Source organism: Mustela putorius, unplaced genomic scaffold (genome assembly GCF_011764305.1).
Source record: "Mustela putorius furo isolate JIRA1106 unplaced genomic scaffold, ASM1176430v1.1 tig00537350_pilon_pilon_pilon, whole genome shotgun sequence".
In the NCBI taxonomy this organism is placed as follows: Eukaryota; Metazoa; Chordata; class Mammalia; order Carnivora; family Mustelidae; genus Mustela; species Mustela putorius.
Window position 1 is genome coordinate 8623821 of NW_025422471.1, and position 22047 is coordinate 8645867.

The following is a 22047-nucleotide window of genomic DNA, read 5'->3' on the forward strand; positions in this document are numbered from 1 at the left end:
GGTGAAAGCCAATTAGGCCTATCTTTTCCCATCTTTATGTTTGGTGTTTGGGTGTTTGAAATCAATCATCACCATGAAAACAGGTAAACATGACAAACCAAGTTTTTATCTGCCAGAAAATATTTCACTTCTGGTTTTAAACATTTGCCAAGGTACCACCAACTATTATCCTTAACTAGTAAAAAAAACTCAACAAATCAAAACAGGTAAACATGACAAACCAAGTTTTTATCTGCCAGAAAATATTTCACTTCTGGTTTTAAACATTTGCCAAGGTACCACCAACTATTATCCTTAACTAGTAAAAAAAAATCTCAACAAATCAATAAGAATTAAAAATTACTAAAATTCCAAAAATTAAACTGGCAAAAGGCATTAGTAGATGACTGACAGAGAGAATGCAAATGGTTATAGGCACTTTTAGAAAGTGGGGAAAAAAAAAAAAAAGAAAGATCTCATTTCTATCCCATCAGTTTAGCAAAGTTAAAACAGCAAATCTCACTGCTGGCATCGGCACAATGAAAAAGCATTCTCATATAATGCTAATGGAAGTGTAAGTAAGTATCAACTTTCCGGAAACATATTTGTCAGCCTGCATCAAGAGCTTTTCCAGTGTTCACACCCTGGAGTTCCACTTCTAAGAATATACACTATGGAAATAGGCTAAATACAGACATACATTTATGCACAAAGTTACTTTAATATTAAGATAATAAGTTAGGAAATCATGGTGCATGCACCATGCAAAGAACCTTTAATGACATGTGAGAGTTTATGATGTAATTTAATATGAAAATGGTGCTTATAAATGTAGTCTCAGCCTGAATGGAAAATGTGGAAGGACTTGAGGGACATGACTTTGGCTGTTTATAGAGATTGTCATTTGCTGGTGGAATTATGAGAATTTTTTGTCCCCAGGTTTTAAAATTTTTTTCTAAGTTTTCACAATAATTATCGTGAACAAGTATTGCTTTTATAAGTTGTTGGGGGGGGAAAACAACACAAGAAATCAATGTTATACATAAAATTCTTTTCTTGAATTTAAATTAATTTTAAAATTTGTAATTAGCTGCCAGCTTGAAAAGCAGGTAATTTGGTTATCAAAAGGAATAGCAACTTAAGTGTTACCATTATGGTTGTTTAAAAACAAGTTTTTTTCATCCCTTTCAAAGGCCCAAGTCAAGCTTTAGCTCACATTCAAACCTATCTTGCTGGTCAGTCTGCAAGAGCTGACCAGGCTAATGACTTTACATTTTTTAAAAAAACACTGAATAACATCTATTTCTCTGTAAAGTGATTGGCACTTTATAGTCTTAATTATTTACTAAAGGTAGCCTAATAGTTTCTTCTTGATAATTTTTTAAAAAGATTTTATATATTTATTTGATAGAGAGACACACAGCAAGAAAGGGAACACAAGCAGGAGAAGTGGGAGAAGGAGAAGCCCGAGCCCCCTCAGTGTGGGGCTCATCCCAGGATCCTGAGCTCAGGACCTGAGCCAAAGCCAGACACTTAACAACTGATCAACCCAGGCGTCCCAATCTTCTTGATAATGTTTTAACTATGTTATCTACAGACTTTAAAATATTTTCTAATTCAATTTACTACACAGACCAGGTCTCCTCATTTTCCCTATAAGTTCCAACCCCTTAAAAGGAGAGCAAATATTTTGGGATTTTATAGTTTTTAGAAAATGTTTTGTCTTTTTTCACAGCTAATCTATGACAGTCAATTATTCTGGGAAAAGAAACTCTTAGCAAGATTTCTATTGATCTGGAAACTTTTCTCTCCTTAAGGTTAAGAACATTTTATTGAGGTATAATTAATATGTATTAAAAGGTACAAGTCAAAGTGTATGTCTGGATGGATTTTGACAAATATAATCAACCATGTAACAACCACCCAGATAAAAATATAGACCATTCTAGAAGCATTTTGGTATTTCTGAGAATGCTTTTTCTTCTTAATTACCAACAAGTTTTGACTTTTAAATTGGTATCTTATTTTAGCACTAGTGCTGTACTTGATTTTGTCATTATCTCAAAGGCAACGAGCCATTAACCTCTTATCACTTTCTTAACACTGTTATGCCTAGAAACATCTTTGACCACTTTGAGAAGTGCACTGACTTTTTAGGGATCAATTCATTATGTGCCAAATACCAATAAAATACCTTTTAAAAGTTCACTACGATCTTTTTACAATTACATGAAAAGAATCTTGGAGATTTAGATTAAAATGAGCACTTAAAAACATTATATGATATATTGTTAAGTAATTCTCTCTTCTGTCACAGAACAACACCAAATGCTTTTTGAACAGAATTTCCTTCTATTTTTTGGCATAAATGAGCAGTTGAAAAGCTGAACTGTTATTCTCTGGGGCCACTTGTTATAATCATTTAAACTTAAGCTATAGGGACCCATTTCTATAATTGAAAGATGATATTGGTGGTTGATAATTGTTGTCAAGCAATGATACCAACATATGGAAAATAAAGAACTACCTCAATATTTTGGCTGAGTTTTTTGACAATGCTGGTGATGGTTTGGATATGGTTTTCCAGTAGTTTCCTGGCAAGCAACTCCTCTTTTTGAAAGCCGTGGGTCCCCTGAAGACAAGCAGAGATGTCCTCCTTGATGCGGAAGGCTTGTTCAAGGAGGAATGTGATGGTGCGCTCCTGGTTGTTCAGTCTGTCTTCTAGCTGACTTCTCTGCGTGTTTGGAATCACAGGAAGAAAAGAATGACCCCTAGTCAGGAAAAGGAAACAACACCAGTGGTATTACAAGAATGAGTTGGAGGGACCGGAAGCAGAACTTGCATCTTCACTTCTACTCCAGTCTTGTCTCCCCTGTGGGGAAGTTTGGAACTTTGGGAGGACTCTAAGCATCTGCCTGGTTAGATCCTGGTTTCCATCTCATCTAAGAAGATCTAACTTTGGCCTTGGTCATACATTATGGATGTTTCATGTTCCCTAAGAAGGAATCATTTCATATTTTACCCACCTATTCTAACAAACCAAAGTTAGATCCATAAACATTCAATGCCTGAAAATTCCGCATTGAAAGTAGTGTTGCCTTCTAAGCTGGAAGAAATGATAGCTCAAAGGCAGAGATTCACAAAGGACCCAGAATTTCAGTGGAAGAATAAACACAGTAAATTAAAGGAAGAGAGCGAAAGGCTAGGGCTCTTTAGTATTAGGGTAAAGAAACATGCAAGATCCTGGTAGCCCCTATTGGCATGAATATATTCCTCTTTCTTTTCACAGATAAGCTCTTGAAGGACAGGCTAATTTTGATTTGTGTTTTTTACAATTTTCTTTATTGAATTTACTTTGAAAGGAAATGAGTTACATAGTTGCTCAGGGGTAAAATTTCCGGGCGCACTATGGCCTTGACCCAAATGCTGACCTAGCATGATTGCGGGCTTCCTATCCTCTCCCTCTCCTAAAACCTTGGAGGATCTAGAAAGGAAACTTTGAAAACTGTGAAAAACCCTTGTGCCGTGAGAGTTATTTTAAACTGGTGAATGTGTAGGGTGTCTTCTCCTCAGTCATTTTCTTTCTTTCTTTTTTTAAATTAGTTTTATTATTTATTTGTCAGAGAGAGAGCACAGCAAGGGGGAGCAGCAGGCAGAGGGAGAAGCAGGCTCCCCACCGAGCCAGGATCCTGACATGGGGCTCAATCCCAAGACCCTGGGATCATGACCTGAGCCCAAGGCAGGCGCGTAACCGACTAAGCCGCCCAGGCGTCCCCTCCTCAGTCACTTTCTATCATAAGACCCCATTTCATCTTCTCCCCCAAATTTGTCCTTATCTAAAGTTATCTTACTTCTTTGTGTTTATTTTCTGTCCTCTATCACTAGAATGAAAGCTTCCCATGGGCAGGGACTTTATCTAACTTGTTTTCCACATTGTCTCCAACACTGAGAAGAATGCCTGATATGTAGTAGGTACTCAATAAATATTTATTGACTGTTTTTGTTTCTAGCTAGAAGGTTTGTTCCCTTAAGGCTCAGTTGTTGGAAATTGGGGGATGCGGGGGGATGGGAATGGTGCCATAAAACTACAGGTGGGAAGAGCGTCAAGACTTACAAGTTTCTCCTCTTAAGCAGTATAAAGTAGCCTCAGCCTGGGTGAGGCTCTTCTTTCCTTTCACCTGCACATCTGAGGCACAAAGAAGGCTTTGCTAAGGGTTCCATTAAATTCTCTCTACCACTCATTTGACTCAAGTATGTTCTTCTGGAAAATACCAAATGGAAATATATATATATTTCCATATGGAAATACATATATATTTCCATTTGGAAATTAATTATATATATATAATTTATAATTAATTACAAATATAATAATATTGTAATTTATAATATTATAAAATATAATAATATAAATATATATTTATAATTTATAATTTCATTATAAATTTATAATTAATTGTATTATACCTTTATATTTATTTATTTATATATAAATACAGACTATACATTTATATATAATATTATATATATTATATATTTATATACAATACAGATTATTTATATATTATTTATATATAAATACAGAGTAAAATATATTTATTTATATAATTTTATTATAAATTTATAATTAATTATAAATTTAATTATAAATTTTATAATTATAAATTATAAAATTATAATTTACAACTTTATAATTTATAATTAATTATTATATATATTTCCATTTGGTATTTTCCAGAAAAAAGTATATATAAATATATCTATATATCTATAGATACATAGATATATCTCACAAACACACACACACACACACACACACACACACACATTCCATTCCTTTAAAACCCCAGCACGCTGACGGTGCTCCCCTGGATTGGCTGTGTGAGTCACAGGCAGAAGGGAAGAGGATGTTGGGCCCTGCCGATGGTGACACATAGCCTAGTGGCAGACTGCAGATTTACTTGTGATCTTCCTTGAGTGAGTGTTTCTTTCTGGCCTCTCAACATTCTGCAGCCTAAATGTGCCAGTGAAAGTGTTTGGTTCCTAGTCTTCCATCCCACATATACACTTGTGAATGACGTTGCATTCCTCTCAAAATTGAGTATTTGTGTACTCTTAGGTGTTCCCAGTATGGCAGACATTGTCAGTGAACTCACAGCCACGCCTCCCAGACCCCCACTGCTTCTACCTAATTTGGTTGATCCTCTCATCCCCCATGTCCTTCAGCGGGCATGATAATCATGGTGGTCTCCTTCTTCTGCATTGAGATGTAATTGGTTTAAATAGGAGCATGTGAAACAATTCTGGCCAGTCTGGTGAAAGGAGAAACCTTTTGTGGGGTTTCTGGGCAAGGTTTCTTTGCTTTCAAGAAGAGATACATAAGAAGAAACTTCCCACTTCTTTGCTGGATGTTGTCATGTCTGTGTGTGGTGTCTGGAGCTGCTGAAGCCATCTTGTGATCATGAGGGAGAAAAGGATGGCAGGGAGGAAGGATAGAAAACACCTGCTTAATGACATGAAGTCTCTAAATCAAACTCTGAGTTGTTAAAAATGTGAGCTAATCAACCATTTTGGCTGGAGTTTGTGTTATGTATAGCTGAAGGCACTGTGTCTATACCTAATAGTCTACCAATAAAATGACAGTTGAAATAAAAATGCCAGTAAGTATTTACTAAATGTCTACTCTAGTCCATGCTTAATATATAATGGTCTATCCCACAAGGAACTTAGTCTAATTCAGTGTTCCTCATAAAGAAACTTGGATTAGTACCATGGGGGTGGAGAAGGGAGGGAGGTTGTTACAATGCAGATTCCTTGGCTCAACCATAGATGCATTCGACCATCACCTTGAGGGTTGGGAGGGTCACAGCAAGAATATATATTTTAAATAAGCACTTAGGTATTTCTAAATGTCATCTAAATGTTGAACATCATTGATTGAAGACTGGTTAAAGGAATCAGTGAACGATATAAGGCAGAATATAATGAAGTACTGATGTATAAAATAGAGTCTATGAGCTCTCAAGTCATGTGGATAGTCAGAAACAGTCAGCAAGGTGGTAGACGAGATAGACGGAGGGTAGAATATGGGCCCTGCCATTTACCAACCAAGTGTTCCAATTAATTCATCCTTGCATGGGGCCATCCTTGCATGGGGCCCCTGCTAGGCTGTATGGTTGTGAAGTTCTGGATGGTTCTTGTGAGAGGCATAGGGTGGAAACCAGAGAGCTGCAGGGTTATGAGGAGCCCATGTTTTCTCATGCTTCGGGGGGTGCTATTGGCCGGCGTCAAGACTGTATCCAGAGAGAAGCATGAGGAATCAGACCGAAGCCGGCAGAGGGCCAGGGGAACAGGATCGCCACCTCTGCTCAGATGCCAGTCTGTGGTCCTGCCTGTCATGATGGGCCTTGAGGATGTTGCCATTTGGCCCACTGAAGGAAGCTTCTAGGGAGGGCAGCACCTCGTGCTATGCAAGTATATTTTCCTGCAACCTCAGGGACAGTAACTGACTTATATGAATGATGGACTTTATGATTCTTCTAGCTTTTAAAGTTTATTTTTAGAAGTTCTTTTACACCTAAATGAAGAGCATTCCTTTTTGTGATTTCTTTCTTTCTCTCTAAAAAGATTTATTTATTTATTTATTTATTTGACAGACAGAGATCACAAGGAGGCAGAGAGGCAGGCTAGGGGGCCAGGGGGAAGCAGGCTCCCTGCCAATCAGAGAGCCCGACTTGGGCCTGAACCAAGGACCCTGGGATCATGACCTGAGCCAAAGGCAGAGGCTTTAACCCACTGAGCCACCTAGGTGCCCCTCCTTTTTGTGATTTCTTTTCATGCTTAAGGTTTACTATAGATTGGGGATTTTATTATTATTTATTAATGATGCCTATGAAGCTCTAGATAATGCTCTGTTTAGTTCTATTTACATGTTTCCTGCAAGATAAACATAGAGCTTATATATTTTCCCACTTCCATTACCATAATAAGAGAAGACTATTCTGCAAGTGAGCTTTATAAATCAACCACCAGAAAAACGCACATAGGAACATTCTCAATCTTTGAAGAGAGATTCCAGATACCGTGGCTCAAAGCATCACGCCATCCAAATGGTTAAAACCTGAATAACAAGATGTGGCCACTCAGATCCTTTCAGTAAGTTAAAAACAAGAACAAGCCCGCTGTTTTTATTAGTGTGTTCTATCAGTGGGACTTATACCTAAATTTAACTGTGAAAACAAAGAAATGACTGAATATTCCAGACTAGTCCAGATGGAGTTACTAACCACAGGAGAAAGAATCCCCAGGGGGGCCTTTTCAGAGAGATATTTGGACTTTACATAAATCATTGATTATGGAGCTGACAACGGAATCAGAACAGATTTTCCACAAACTCCGAGTTCTATTTCTCTGCAATTCCGTGTGACTTGGACCAGCTGTGCTGTTGCTGGCAGATGCCTCAGCACAGAGCCTCTCACTTCTCTGCCTGTTCTGTTCTTGTGAATAGAGCACTAAATTTACTCAGGAGATTCTGATAAACATTTTGGCAACCTGTAATACTCAAGACACAAAAATGAGAGAGTTGAAGGCCTTTTCTAGAACAACGAGGAGCAGAACTGAAGAAAGTTTTTCTTATGTGTGATCTATTAGGACAGTTCCATTCTTGATGCCTAGAGTCCTGCAAACAATGTACATATAAAGTGACATTTTAGGGAACATTTTTGATGCCTCACAAAAATAACCTGTAAGTGGTTGTGGAACAATGCAACTGAAAAGATGTTTTCTGTAGTTTCTCTTGTTGCTGGTTTCTAACCAGTTGGATTTTGGCAGCTAGAGAAGCCTCCATTGCTGAGTTTTACAAAATACCAAATGCTCCAGGGCTGTAAGGGAGGCAGCTCCAGTTTCATGGGTACAGTCTGGGAAGGTGTAGACCAAAGCCAGTGGGAGGCACCAGCTTGAGGTCTGTACGGAAGAGCCTGGAAAGGACAGGACTCCAAACAGGGACATAGCTGAGAAGAGACTGGAGAAGAAGACTGGTTGTGGCTAGTTTCTAGTGAAAAGTTATATACATATGAATGAAAAAAAATATATAATATACTGTATACTAACACCTCAAGTTAGTAAAAGTTTCAATAAAATCCAGAATGAATGATGTCCTTGAGTGATTGGCTTTCCTGTGGGAGGCGTTCAGGTGTTCCAGAGTGTCTGTGTGAATGGAGTTGGGATAGGTTACACTTACAGGCAAAACGTGTGTGAACTGTGGCAGCAAATTTTTTGAGATATTTGGAGTTTTTACTGCATTTTGTAGTGCTTTTGTGATGCTTCTCCATATTGCCTGGCTATTTTGGGGGGTATACGTTTTATTTATGGGAGTCTCCAGGGTAAAGAACACTGTATTTGGAACCTGAAGACAGGGGTTCCAGTGCTATCGTTGACACTTACTGTCTTTAACCTTTCTTAAGTTGTCTAGAAGAGAGCTCTTTGTGTCCTTGGAGATCATGACTCTTGCCTGACCAAGTTCATTGAAGGATAGCAATTAATGTCCTTGAAATGCTTTGTAATGTCAGTAAGTATCATATACTTATGTTCTTATGATGATTATTAGTCATTATTAGATGGAATTATGGACTGAATTGTATCCCTACAAAAAGATATGCTGAGGGGCTCCTGGGTGGCTCAGTTGGTTAAGTGGTTGCCTTCGGCTTGGGTCATGATCTCAGGGTCAGGGATCGAAGCCTGGATTGGGCTGTCTGCTCAGCGGAGAGCCTACTCCTCCCCCATCCCCCACCTGCCTCTCTGCCTACTCGTGACCTCTCTCACTCTCTCTCTCTCAAATAAATAAAATCTTAAAAAAAAAAAAAGATGTTGAAGACTTAACTCTTAGTACCTTAAAATGTAACTATTTGGAAATAAGGTCACTGCAGATGTAATTAGTTGGGAAGCTAGAGTAAGTCATGACTTACACCCCAAGCATGACTGACACCCCATAAGAAAATGGCCATATAAAGATGGAGACACAAGAACACCATGTAAAGATGGTAGTAGAGATTGAAGCAGTGCATCTAGAAGCCAAGGAACACCAGAGATTGCCAGCTGTCACCAGAAGCGAAGAGAGAGAAATGAAACAGATTCTCCTCAGAGCCCTCAGATGAAACCAACCCTGCCGACACCTTGATTTCAGACTGCTGACCTCCAATCATGAGGCAATAAGTACCTGTGGTTTTAAGCTCCCCAGTTTATGAGACTGTGCTCTGGCAGCCCTTGGAAACTGAAAGAGATGATAAATTACTTAAGGGAAATTCCTAACCCAGGACAAATGTAAGGAACTTATTACTACACAAACTTCTCTCCACATAATGCTTAATAGTCAAGACACATCACTTCTACAAAAATTATTTCATCCCCACCATGACAAAGGTAAAATTTTTCTCAATTCTCAATTGGCAGTAATTCTGGCTGGGAAACGTTTTAAGCGGCTTCTTTGACTCTTTTTCCTACATCACAGCAACTTTGCTCAGGCCAGTTGGAAGCTCTTCCTGTTACATTGTGTTTTCTCAGGATAATTATGTAACTCCCAGTTCCCTTTCCTCAGCTTGGCTGGCTTCTCTCTCAGTTTTAAGGGTCCTCTCTGAGGCTCAGAGGCTGGAGGGGCTCCCTCTCTGCTCTAAGTTCTCTCACCTGAGCAGAAGCTCCTACATGTGGCAAGAACCCAAAGGGCCTCTTGGAGGTGGCGGGGAAGAGCTGAGCTTCATCAGAGCAGTCACTGCTTTGACCAGTTTGGGGGATGGGAGGTGCTGTGGGTCATGCCTGATTCCTGCAGCTGTACACATCCGCAGACAGAGTCTCTGGTCCATCACAGCCAGAGGGGTAGAGATAGAATCTAGAAGATTCTAGAGAAGAATAAGAGACTGTACTGAGGCTGATGGGGGTGTCTGCCAGGCGCAGCTAAGATGCTGGGAGTCCAGACCTGCTACACCTTGCAGAGGGACCCGCATGGAGAAAGATCAGAAGTCTAAGGTTGTATCACATTTTCCTGACAGGGGTGGACTGTGAGTGAAATGTCCCTGGTTGTTGTGGTTTACCCACACGTATTGAGAAGATCGTTGGCAGGGCATGTGGATAGAGGAATGGTCAAGAAAACAGGCATCAGAGTAACTGGAACATAGATTTCAGAGTTAGGCTCTTGGTTCTGTCACAGTATTGTGTATGGACAAATACTTGATTCCTTTAAACCCCACAGTCTTTGTCTTTAAAATAGCGACACCGCCTCTGTCTGGGTTATTGAGAGGATAAAATGAGAAGAGGAAGAAATGAGAAGATTGCCAAGGGCTAAGAGCTGGAAGCTTTAACCATGAATATGGTCAGTGGGACCAGGCGGCTGTGCTGGGTGCAAGAAGGTTTGCCAGGTCCTAAGATCCTTGCTAACAAACAAGGTTTAGAACTTTCTCTCCTGGGAGCTGGTTGCCCTCATGGATGGAAATGATACTGCAAAATAAAACCCAGAAGTTCTCCAAGGTAGCATGACCTACTCCCAGAAAGCTCAACCAACAGTGTTTTGTCTTCCTTTCTCATATCCTGTACCATGCAATATCTGTCTTCATCATGGAGCAAAAGCGATGCATCATGGTCTAATAAAATGTCCATGGTACTAAGAGAAAACCTTGAAAATAAATACTTCCCAGACCCCGAATGCCATATTCTACTCACAAGGAGAAATTATCAATCATGTCTTATTTTGCCCATTTCACTTACTGATAGTTTTATGGATCCAAATTTTAAAAACCCTTCTTTGGCTGCCAGCCAGACCCCTCATCCTCTCAGAAGGTGCTCCTGAGAGAATTTCCGAGATATATACTGGCTAGAGCCCAGGCTGGACAATTCCTCAGTACCAAACAACTTCATTTCCCTGGCCCAGGGACATGAGACTTGAAGTTTATACTTTTCTCTTTTCCATTCCAGCCATCTCTGCCCGCATGCCTTTTCAGCCACCTCAGGAACGTCCTACTTAGAAACTTTGCTGTTTGCACACATGTGCAGAGGGCCAGCTCCCTCATTTCCCAGGTTTTGCTCATATCCGATTTCTCAGTGAGGCGGGCCCTGACAAACTACCCAACAATGAGTGTCTCTTCCTCCTGCTCAAATGGAAAGTCCTTGAGGGCAGGGGTCTTAGTCGGTCCTGTTCCCTGATGACTCTCTAAGTGCCTGGCATTGTGCCTAGCACATAGTAAATGCTCAGTAAGTGTTTGTAAAGTGAATAAAAGGCAAATAACCAGTTTTAGAAGACCAAAGAATTTTAGGGATGGAAGAGACCTTAGAAATTATTTGATCCAGAGGTAAGAATTTTTCTTTTTCAGTAGGGTCAAGTGAAGAAAAATTAAGAAAAGATTTATTGCCAATTTTTTTTTTTATATTCCAAGTCCCACAGAAGAATAATCTATGTTCTTAAATCTTATCCACTTACTCTATGATATAAAAGAATGTTCACGAGAAATTGTGAACAGAGTTGGGAAATAGCACACCGAGGCATGTTTCTCATCTGCCTCCCGGAAACGAAATCTGGATCTGATCATGAGCACAGGCAGCCCTCGGGACTCTGCTGCTCATCATCACTGAAAACGCCACCCTGTTTTATGGAAGAGGCAGATACTGCCCACAAAGAAAAGACATCTTTTTTTTCAAGGTCCCAAAGCTGATTAGGGGAGGATTCAAGAGTGGACCAGAGAGGCCTTGGCATCCACACAGTGCTCCTTCTGCCAGCAGGAAAAAAAAAAAAAAAAAGAAGGGAAAGGAAAAAGACTTTGATGCTTTCCATCAGTTCAAGCTTCAACAAGCACCGGCTTACACTGTCATTGTGAATCAACGAACACATGGGGCAATCAGAATTATTTACCACTTTTAATATAATGTCACCATAATTGTCCTATAAATGATTGCAAGCATTCCGCCTCCCCCTGCTCCATGGATTAATAATATGACCTAACATTTAACAAGTACTAATAATGTGTGGGTGTCATTCCAACTGTCTGAGGCTGAGCAGAGCCCTGTAAGCACTGGGTCCTGCCAGTCCTTTATTGTGCATGTCTCTAGATAAATCTTCTTCATCCCTATGGGGTACATATTGCCTCTTTTCTTGTTGGATTTTTACTTTTTTCAGTTGTGGTTAGTATTTGTTTTTTTGTATTTCCTATAAATATTCCCATATAGATTTATAAGGCAGAACCTCTGTGAAAATGCAATATATATTCAGGCAGCTTAATGAGTTGATAGTGACTTTTGCTTGTGTAAGTGCCCTGTTTGCATATCAATAAATGTGTTGCAGCTCAATGAGTAGTATGACTTGAAGGATAAAGCAATTTTTAAATAATTGTTGTTTTTCCATTTATTTTATTGCATTTGACCAGTCAGTTTGAAGTACCTGCGCTGAAGATTGAAATGCCGGAATGCCATTTTGCTTTTCCAGTTAAACAGCCACCTAGGAGTTTGCTGCCCTAAGCAGACTTGTAAACATTCAGTGGTTTCCCATAACTCTCCATTAAGTCTATCAGCTATGTTTCCACAAGAACCGATATTCAGTGCACCATGATAGGCTACTGCTTGTAGGGTTATCAGAAAACATAAGGTTATACAATCCTTGCCTTTTGAGAGTTTGGATCCTGCTCTGGGAGATCACAGGGGAAAGGTCAAAAACAAAACAAAAATAATTAACTATCTTAGGTGGTACATAGAAATTCTAGATATATGGCTTAGAACATAAGAGAGAGGTTTGGGGGAAGATCAAGGTAGAAATGAATTTTGGGACTAGAAAATCTTCATTATTCTTTTGCTTTGAATTATAGACTATTTCTCCCCCTTTGTCTTAATTTTAGTTTCTCTGGAATCCAAGAAATAGCAAAAATTTCCCTGGATTTCAAGTTTATTACAGTCCTCCAGGAATTTGTTCTGTCATCTCCCAGGATGTAGGTCAGCAGCACAGGCTAAAGAAATCCACTTGGGTTCATACTGGAATTTGATGGATTAGAAGAATGATTTCTATTTTCCATTTATCTTGTGTAGATTCAGGTAGGAAAAGACTCCTTTTCTTCCTTGGATGGCAAGGTTAGCTAATATATCCATGTAAAATAATTATTTCTATGTATACCACATTCATTTTCCTTCACTTAGAAAAAAGTCACTGATCTAAGTATTGTATTTTTAAACATTAAAAAAATTCTTTTTTCTTGTTTGGCTTCATTTTCTCTAAATTATTGGCCTTATTGTCTCCTAAATAAATAGAAGTTATGGTCAGCATGAAAAGAGGAGCCGAAATGCTGTGGCTGGAGTATTTGTGGTATGTTAATTCAGTTGGCTAAGGATCAGGGAAACTCGTAATTGTGAACAGATTGTAATAAAAATCTGTGAGTTTAAATTTTTTTATCATCTTCATTGTTAAAGGTAATATAAAAAATGAAAATCCAGTATTTATATCTTTCTCTTCTCATTGACTCATTTCATTTGTTTGATAACTCTTCTTCTCCGGTCATAATGTATATTTTAGGATCAGAGTTATTTTTATTTTATTTTTAAAAGATTTTATTTATTTATTTGAGAGAGAGAGCATGAGCAGGGTCAGGGGCAGAAGGAGAAGCAGATTCTCCACTGAGCAGGGAGCACGATGCAGGGCTCAATCCCAGGGATTCTGGGATTAGGACCCCAGCCAGAGGCAGATGCTTAAGTGACTGAGTCACCCAGATTCTCCAGGATCAGAATTATTTTAAAGCTACAGTGGGTCAAAGAGAGCTTCTAATCTAACCTTTTCATTTGGCAATGAAAGAACCAAAGCCAAGAGACATGGACTGACTGACTGAGGTCATACAGAGATGAAATGCCAAGTGTCCTAAAACATTCATTCATTCATTCATTGTTCATGCATTCATTGTTGCTTCAACCAAATCCTCCTTCTGACATACAAAATAGAAAACAACTCAATTGAATATGCATTGCTTCTGTGATCCCACCTTTACCAACTGGAATTTGAGGGTCTTTGGGCATTGTATATGTATCAATAATATGTTATATCTCCAAGACCATCGCTGGATAAGTTCCAGGTATGGCACTGTAAGCAGCAGAAACAAAATTTTCTGATGATTCATTTAATATACTTAAAATTTTCTGAGTTTTTATAATGAAATGTTAATAGATTTCTTTGGTGTATTTTGAAAGTCATCATTAACTCTACCTAATCTTTCCATGTCATTCATTGCCTGCATTGTATGATTCATAATCTATAGGAATCTATAGAAGTTACCTAAAGAGAAGGCTATAAAGCTGGCTTGTTTTGTCAAAAAGAAAGGAAGAGCATAGAGAAGGTCATCTTCTGAAGTTGCTTATGCTGTCTCTTCTAAAATCAGAGAACCAGTTTAGATGATCTTAGAGATCTTAGTCAGGCACTTTAATCTCTAGCCGAATCATTAAACATAGTAAACAGTTAAAACTGGTTGTAATTTTCAGACTTACTTGTCAACATACTGAACTAGATCTGTAGAATTCTTGGTTGACATCGTGGCAGGAGAAAACCTTACCTGAAACAAAGGTCATGGGTTTAAAATGTATCATCATCTACTTTATAGGTAGGTCTTATCCATCTTATTTTTATATAAATATTTTAACTTTAAACAAAATATACACTATAGACCATCACCCAGTTAAACTTGCACATGCCCTGTCTAGTATTTCTAGAGACTAAAACAAAAATCAAGTTCTAGAAAGATACTAGAGGGCCTCATTTTGTATATTGGTATCACAATCAGGAGTAACTTTCTGGACGAGTCAAAACCATGGATTATTCTTAGAAAATTTTTAATGAAATATCCAGTGATTATTGAGTGAGTTACTAAAGAAGTTCTCATAGAGTGAATTTACTCCAACAAGCTAATTTCTGAAAGGAATCACTAGTTTTCAAAAACGAAGTCCAAAACTAGAAATCTAATGTATCCAGATAATTTCGTTTTCTAAGAAACCTGGATATCAGTTTATTACCGTCAATGAGAAATGAAAACAGAAGAGAGTTTTGTACATAACTTACTAGTATTGAACATAGTTGGTCATACGAACTCTTAACTAATTTGATAACTACTAAGAAGTACCCCTTGTACCAAAGTTTATAATCTGGCAGCATTTCTAGGAGGAATGAGACTGCCCAATCACTCACTGTTTGACATACGCTAAAACTGTTCTAAATGCTAATGTTCTTCATTTTTAAGATCAAAAACAGGACATAGATTTATGCTCAATTTAATAGCCCATCACTGAACTGGATTCAATCAGGAGAGTATGAGTGGTATTGTGCATCAGTTTAAAAGTTAAACAACATCGTTTCATGGGATATTTTTCTTAGTTTAAGTTATTGTACACCACCATGTTGACAGAGTAGATAAGACCCACAAATAGAAATCATTCCTTTTGCAAAACTACCATGTCTTACTTCTTAATTTAGCACCTAAGAGACTTAATTGGAAAGTTCTCTCCTCCACTAAAGCTTTAAAAAAAAGTAAGTCTATTATCAAGGAAGCTAATAAAAACCCCTGACAATTGTTAGCCTCTCCTGACCCTGCCCTCTTGGCGGTGGACAACTGGCATGGTTCGAGGCTGCTCAAAATGCAGCCAGTGACCGCCGTAATCATGCCTTAGGCCCTCTCTCCCCATTGCTGAGTGGGCTTTGAGGCTCCGAAGCCAGGTCTTCCCCTACACTGATCCCTGGGCACCCAGGGGTCCCATGTGAGGGAAACTATCCTAACTACCTATAGAACATGACTGGCCTTCTGCCCTGCTTTGTGTTTGACTCCAGTTTCAAGCTGGGACAGAGCTGGGCCCTGGGGCTCGTGGCCTACTCGGTACCTGCTCTTCCTTCTCACCTCTCCACGGTGACCCTGAACTGGTCTGGCTGTGGTATTCGATCAGCACTGGCTGCTCCCTGGCCTTCCATGGAGCCCTTTCATTCCCTTCTGTGGCATGAAAGGCTCTGTGAATACTGAGTCCAAGGACACCAGATTACCGGGTGATTGTCTCCTCTCCCCTTCTCAAGTGAAACTGTTGCATAGATATCTTTTACTTCAATGGTATTTTTAAGCCTTATTTTGAAGACTGCAAATAGCATCCTCTTAAAAACACAGCTACAATTCACCTACTTTTAGAGTAGCACATGTTAAACCTGAAAACGGAAGGAAATTTGGAAAAATATAGAAATGTGAAAGATACAGAAAAAAATTCCCATTGTAATTGTACTGGCTATACAGAGAAAAAGCTGTTAACATTGCAGCCTGTTCATCTCCTTTTCTATGCAATTTTTGATGTATCTAAGATAGTATGTAAGTTTTTATATTCTTTGCTAATTGCTTAGAGGAGACAGCTCTGTTTCATCTCTGTTCCTACAAGCTAGAAAGTAATTATCTAACAATTCCCACAAACAACTTGGTGGATGCTCATGGACTTTTTACATGTATCCATTTTCACCTGTCTTACAACAATACCTTAAAATGCTGTGTTCCTTTATGGCTTGGTTAAGGCCTATAAAATACTTTCACATATAGGATGTCCTATAAGGTGGGAATCATTGTCTTTACTGAAATCCTACCATATTGCAGAAAAAATTTAAGATGATTATTTTTATAGGCGAGGAAATCTGAGGATTAGAGAAATAGCAGACTTACTCAAGATCATATACATGATGATAATAATCATCATTATAGCAACTGACTGAGTCCCTCTTACTTTCTAGTGGTTTATTCAAACCTCACATCTCTGGATGATACGCCTAATTAGTCCATTTCATAGAGGAGAAAACAGAGAGGTTAAGTAATTGCTGGAGGTCACACAGCCAGTGGGTGCTACAAGACGCAAAAACCAGTGCTAGATACTGGGCTCGCTTTCCAGTGCTCTTTCCATCACCAGAGGCTGCATCCCCTGGTGAGATCTAAAAATATTGCTTTTTCGAATGTTCTTTTTCATTAATGACAATAAGAGAAACTTACTTAGCTATTCTTTTTTTCATGTTAGAGATGAAGTCTGTATATTGAATTTTTCATAGTTTCTTTTCAATCTTTATAAATAATAATTATCAAAAAATTTCTCCTATTTAGCTCTGCATATTAAAAGTCAAGTCCAATGAATGTATTCACATATCAAGACCCCTTTTCCTTTCAGCTTGTGTGGCCACCAGCGACTTTGTTTAAGCAAAACAAACAAGAAATGTAGGTAGAATGAGAAGAAAAACAACTCTTCTAGGACTCCTTAGAACTCTCTGAACAACACTAAACTTTAAAGAAGCTGAACAAAATATTCTATTTTTACTATGAATGTCTAAAAGTACTTGCTTTCTTTTCTTGGTCATTGACTGAGCCAGGAAGGGGGCCATCAGTTTCCTTCGGCTGTTCCTCTGCAGTCGGGGAGGCACTTTTGTTTACATCTGTATCTAGGCAACCAGAATGCTGAATCAGATCAGGAACCTTAGTGAATTTTTGCCCTGGTGGTTAAACTTTTTTTTTTTTTTTCTCTTTTAAATTAAGGGCAGTTTCTGTACATACAGTGAAGGTTAAGGGAGGCTTCTCATTTATTTTACACTCCCCTTTTCTGTCTTCTCCTTCTTCAACACTTCACCAACCCCCCCATCACACCCATCGTCAGCTACAAGAGTTTATCATCCCAGATACTTCCATTAGATGCTTAGGAAATTTTGTTGAGATGCAGCCACTTAGATCAAACTGCTATAAAATAATAGGAAATGATTTCTCACCCTATTGTGCCCAAACCATCCAAGGATCTCCTTTGGGATTTATTACCTTGTTTATATGTAGTAAGAAATGTAAGTAAGGTTGTCAAGGATGAGAATTTAGAGACTTTGAAAAATCCATGTGATAAATACCTGAGCTCATGATGCTTGATTTCCTGGCTTTATTTTTTGTTGATTTGACTTTTTTGAAAGAGAGCAGAGATTTTTAAAATTTTCTTTTTCAGAAAGCCAAAGCTCTAAGGAAACCTGGTTGCAATCGGACTAAAGTCTTTATGTTTCTGGGGCATCTTCCCAGGGTGGCTCAATAGCATTGTGACTGCAGGAAAGATCTGTGACGTCAGTGGGGTTGGCCTTCACTCTTAAGTCTGGGATTTCAGAACTTCAAAGGTTTTTTTTAGTACTCACTGTTGTAAGATCATTAGGTCCTTCGTCTGGTGGTCCCATTGGGCGGAGGTGGAGTGGGTGGTTAGGCTGACATTTCACACTCTTCCCCTGATAGCACCTTCACATTTGATAGGAGACCAGTTTCCATCACATTAGACAAAGAGAATGAACTTCTAGGGAACTCCCCTATCTTCTTCCAAGTGTGCTCAGTCAGGAAGCTAACTCTGTGGGCCACTAGGGGGAGTCTCACAGAGTACGTGGCAATAATTATTGGTGTGGTGGGTCTGGGCTTTAAATGAATTCAAATATTGAACTTTGACTTTGTAGAGAAAATGTTGTGCCGTTATTCAGCCAAAGAGATGTTGATTGTTTCAGCTCTGAAATATTTTCCTGAGTTCTAAAACTGGAATCTGCAGATTTTGGTAATACTACCCAGCCCTCTTGTACAGAAATTGTATTATTGGTTGAATTATTTTTCAAAGTACGGTGCGAGGTTTGCCTTGCTCTGGGGACATGTAATGTTTAGGATGACAAATGACAAACTTAGATCCCACAGATAAAAACCTCCATGATTTTTGGCTTCAACAGTATGTCTTCTAGTGCTAAGCTGAGCTCTTAAAACTTAGAAATACAGTATTTCATGGTTTGTAAGCTGTCCAAAAGGCTCATTACACCATCCTGGTCATCATTTTATCATGCACCAAGGGGGACTGGCACACCATGAGTGACAGGAAGTGGCCATGGATACTGAACCCTGACTCTTCAATCAACTGGCTCTTTGCTTTGGGCAAAATCACTGCACTTCCTCAAGACTCCGTTTTCTCATCTGTAAACTGAGCTAATAATATTGATTTCCTAAGGTGGTTGAGAGGATTAAATGCAATGATACACTTCAATTGTCAGCTGAGTGCCAGGGTGGGAGTCCACTAAAAGGTAGCTATTATTAGTGATTATTTCACAAGGTGGCAATTATCCAAGAAGTAGATACAGGGTCTGTGTGAGAAAGGAAAACTGGCTTTGACCTTGCTAAGAAACTACCCCCCCCCCACCTTAGTTCTTTCTTTCCTTAAATTCAGCTGCTGGTCCATAGCATTTGGCTAGAAAAATGGACTTCAGTGAAATGAGAATCTAACTTGTTTGTTTTCTAAATGGTTGCTTGAACAGTACACACAATGTATTTGTACCATTGGATTCTCATCTGCTGAATGTATGGGTCAAATCCCTCCTGGAAGTCAAAAATCTACCAAGACCTCTTCTAATCCAGGCCCACCAAGAATAGAGCCTAAAGCACAAAGGCCTATAATGTTCATTTTTTATCTTGAAAATTTACAAATGACATTATATTCTGATATTACTTTAAATATAGGCATAAGGAAATAATCTTGTGGCAGTGGTCAGTGAAGGGTTTGGCAAGTGTTGAGGGTCAGCTGAGACAACTGCTGTGTTGTGCACTCCACAATCCTAGGGGACACCTTTCACACCAAAACATTGTAGATTTCCATGTTTGTTTTAAGTTTTCAAGTGTATGTCAAGAAAATATTCTAACAAGCCAAGTATATCGGGACAGTTTTCTGATATGTGGAAGTAAACGTTCTTGAGGAAGGGACACCTATTTATTTATTTTTTTTAAGTTTTTATTTATTTTTTTGAGAGAAAGAAAGAAAGTACACACAAGAGAGAAGAGGGTTTGGAGGGGAGTAGAGGGAGAGGGACAAGCAGACTCCAAGCTCAGCTCAGCATGGAGCCCAACTTGGGGCTCAGACTCATGACCCGAGATCATGACCTAAGCCAAAATCCAGAGTTGGCCACCTAACTGATTGACCCACACAGGCAAGGGGGCGCCCATTTCTAACTCACCACAAGAAATGTACGTGGACCAGAGGCAGCCCTGACCCTGAGTGTCTGTGGAGTGCCATGTCCTCAGCTAACTAGCTTCAACCAGCCCTAGACCACAGCAACCAGTAGTCATTGGCAGAGTGTATCCTGTTCAACTTCCTTTTCCTGAGGCACCTGGGTGGCTCAGTGGGTTAAGTCTTTGCCTTTGGTTCAGGTCATGATCTTGGGGTCCTGGGATCGAGCCCCTCATCAGGCTCTCTGCTCAGTGGGGAGCCTGCTTCCTCCTCTCTCTGCCTGCCTTTCTGTCTACTTGTGATCTCTCTCTCTCTGTCAAATAAATAAATAAAATATTTAAAAAAAAGAAAGAAAGAAAGAAAAAGTATTCAACTTCCCTTTTCTGTTTGTCACCTCTGACCTGTTCTCCAGAGTGCCCTTAGGCCATCCTTCCTGGTAAGACCTCTTTTGGACCTGAGGACCTTTCCTTGTGCTATTCCAGTTTTACCTGCTTTGGTCTTCTAGCAATCTCTGATGTGTTTAACACTTTACATTTTAGAAGATGTCCCTCAAGTTCCATCTCATGATTCTTCTAAGGAAGACGGTGCAGACACAGCATCCCAGTTTTACAGATTAAAAACACAAGAAGGTTTAGAGAGATGAAGTGATGCACATGAGTGAATGGTGAAACCATGACTGATTACTCCCCAGGTCCGCTAACCCTTAGCCTTGTATACCAGCCCTCCTGGCATAACCGTTCTGGATTCCGTTGAGGTGTTGGGGTTTGTCTTCCATTCTGAAGGACTGCTTGACTCTCTCTGGCAATTACAATACTTTTCCTTACCACAGACTCGCCTACTCTCCTACTCTCCCTCACCCCTCAAACTGCCAGCAGCTACTCCCATCCTCACTTTCAGCTCATGACTTTTCCTTTCCATTTAACCAAGAAAGCAGAAATTATCAGAAGAGAATTTTGATGTGTACACATGCTATGTCTGTAAACCTACGGGCATCTCTGTCCCTAAATTTTGTCTCTGGTCCTGTTTCAGTGAATGAACTATCTGTGCTCCTTGTTTAGGCTCAACCCCTAGTTGGCCATAGGTCCCACTCCCTCTCAACTATTCAAGGACTTCTCTTTCTTCCTATCTAGATCATTCTCATCAGCACAAAAACATGTTTTTTTTTTTTTTCCTTCTACCCATTTTAAAACAACCTTCTTTTGATCCTATATATCCCTTCAACTGCTACCCCCACCTTTTCTACAAAGGAAAACTCCCTCGAAGTGTTATTTTTATTTTTCTCTAATTTCTCTGTTTGCTATGGTCTAAATTGTACACTGCCCCCATCCCCCCAACCTCCACCATATGTTGGTGCCCTAACCCTGAATGTGACTATATTTGGAGATAAGGTGTTTTAGGAGGTAATTAAGATTAAATGAAATCAGAGGGTGAGGTCCTAACCTGATAGGATTGATGGCCTCAGAGAAAGGGATCTCAACCTCTCTCTTTCTCTGCACACACACACACACACTGAGGTAAGTGAGGACAACAGAAGAAGCCAAGTGGAGGATCCTCACCAGGAACTGAGTACTTTGATCTTGGATTTAACAGCTTCCAGAACTGTGAGAAATTAATTTCTGTCATTTATACCGCACAGACTATGGTATTTTCTTAGGGCTGCCTGGGCAGACTAAGACTCACCACAAGAAGCTCAGACTAAGACTCACTAAGACGCTCTTGAAACACCGGAATCCGGCTTTCTGTCCCAGGCACCTTCCCCTAAAACTGCCCTTGTCAGAGTACCCTGTGACTTCTCTGTTGTATATCTGGGGTCAGCTCTCTGTCTCTGTCTCTCTGTCTTCCTGCCACTTGCCCCACCATGCAGCAGCATTTGACAGAGTTGAGGGCTGTCTTTTCCCTGAAGCTTGCTCCTTACTTGGCTCTCAGGGCAACGCATCTCCCAGGACTCTATTCTTCCTTTTCATGGATTTCTCATTCATCTCCCTCACCTCTGAATAGTGAGTCAATGGTTTCAGTATTCTCAGAGCTTTCCTAAAGGTCCCACGTCCTGGGAATCAGCCTGGGGCAAAC

General features: G+C 39.5%; 1 protein-coding gene across 4 annotated transcripts in view; it reads right to left on the reverse strand.

Moving 5' to 3' along the window:
• FAM81B (family with sequence similarity 81 member B) overlaps positions 1-18265 on the reverse strand; it is a 56176-nt gene extending 37911 nt beyond the window's left edge. For 2 of the 4 annotated variants that reach the window (XM_004769909.3, XM_004769908.3), the window contains exons 1-4: positions 17876-17969; positions 17328-17425; positions 14473-14537; positions 2507-2750 (exon numbers count right to left, since the gene is read on the reverse strand). In XM_004769909.3, coding sequence (XP_004769966.1) covers positions 2507-2750; positions 14473-14537; positions 17328-17425; positions 17876-17885 — 417 coding nt within the window. In that variant the 5' untranslated portion in view covers positions 17886-17969. Of the gene's footprint in view, positions 1-2506; positions 2751-14472; positions 14538-17327; positions 17426-17875; positions 17971-18148 lie in introns of those variants that run through there. The other 2 variants (XM_045074443.1, XM_013044513.2) reach the window with 2 other exon arrangements.
• Between the last annotated feature and the right edge of the window lie 3782 nt (positions 18266-22047).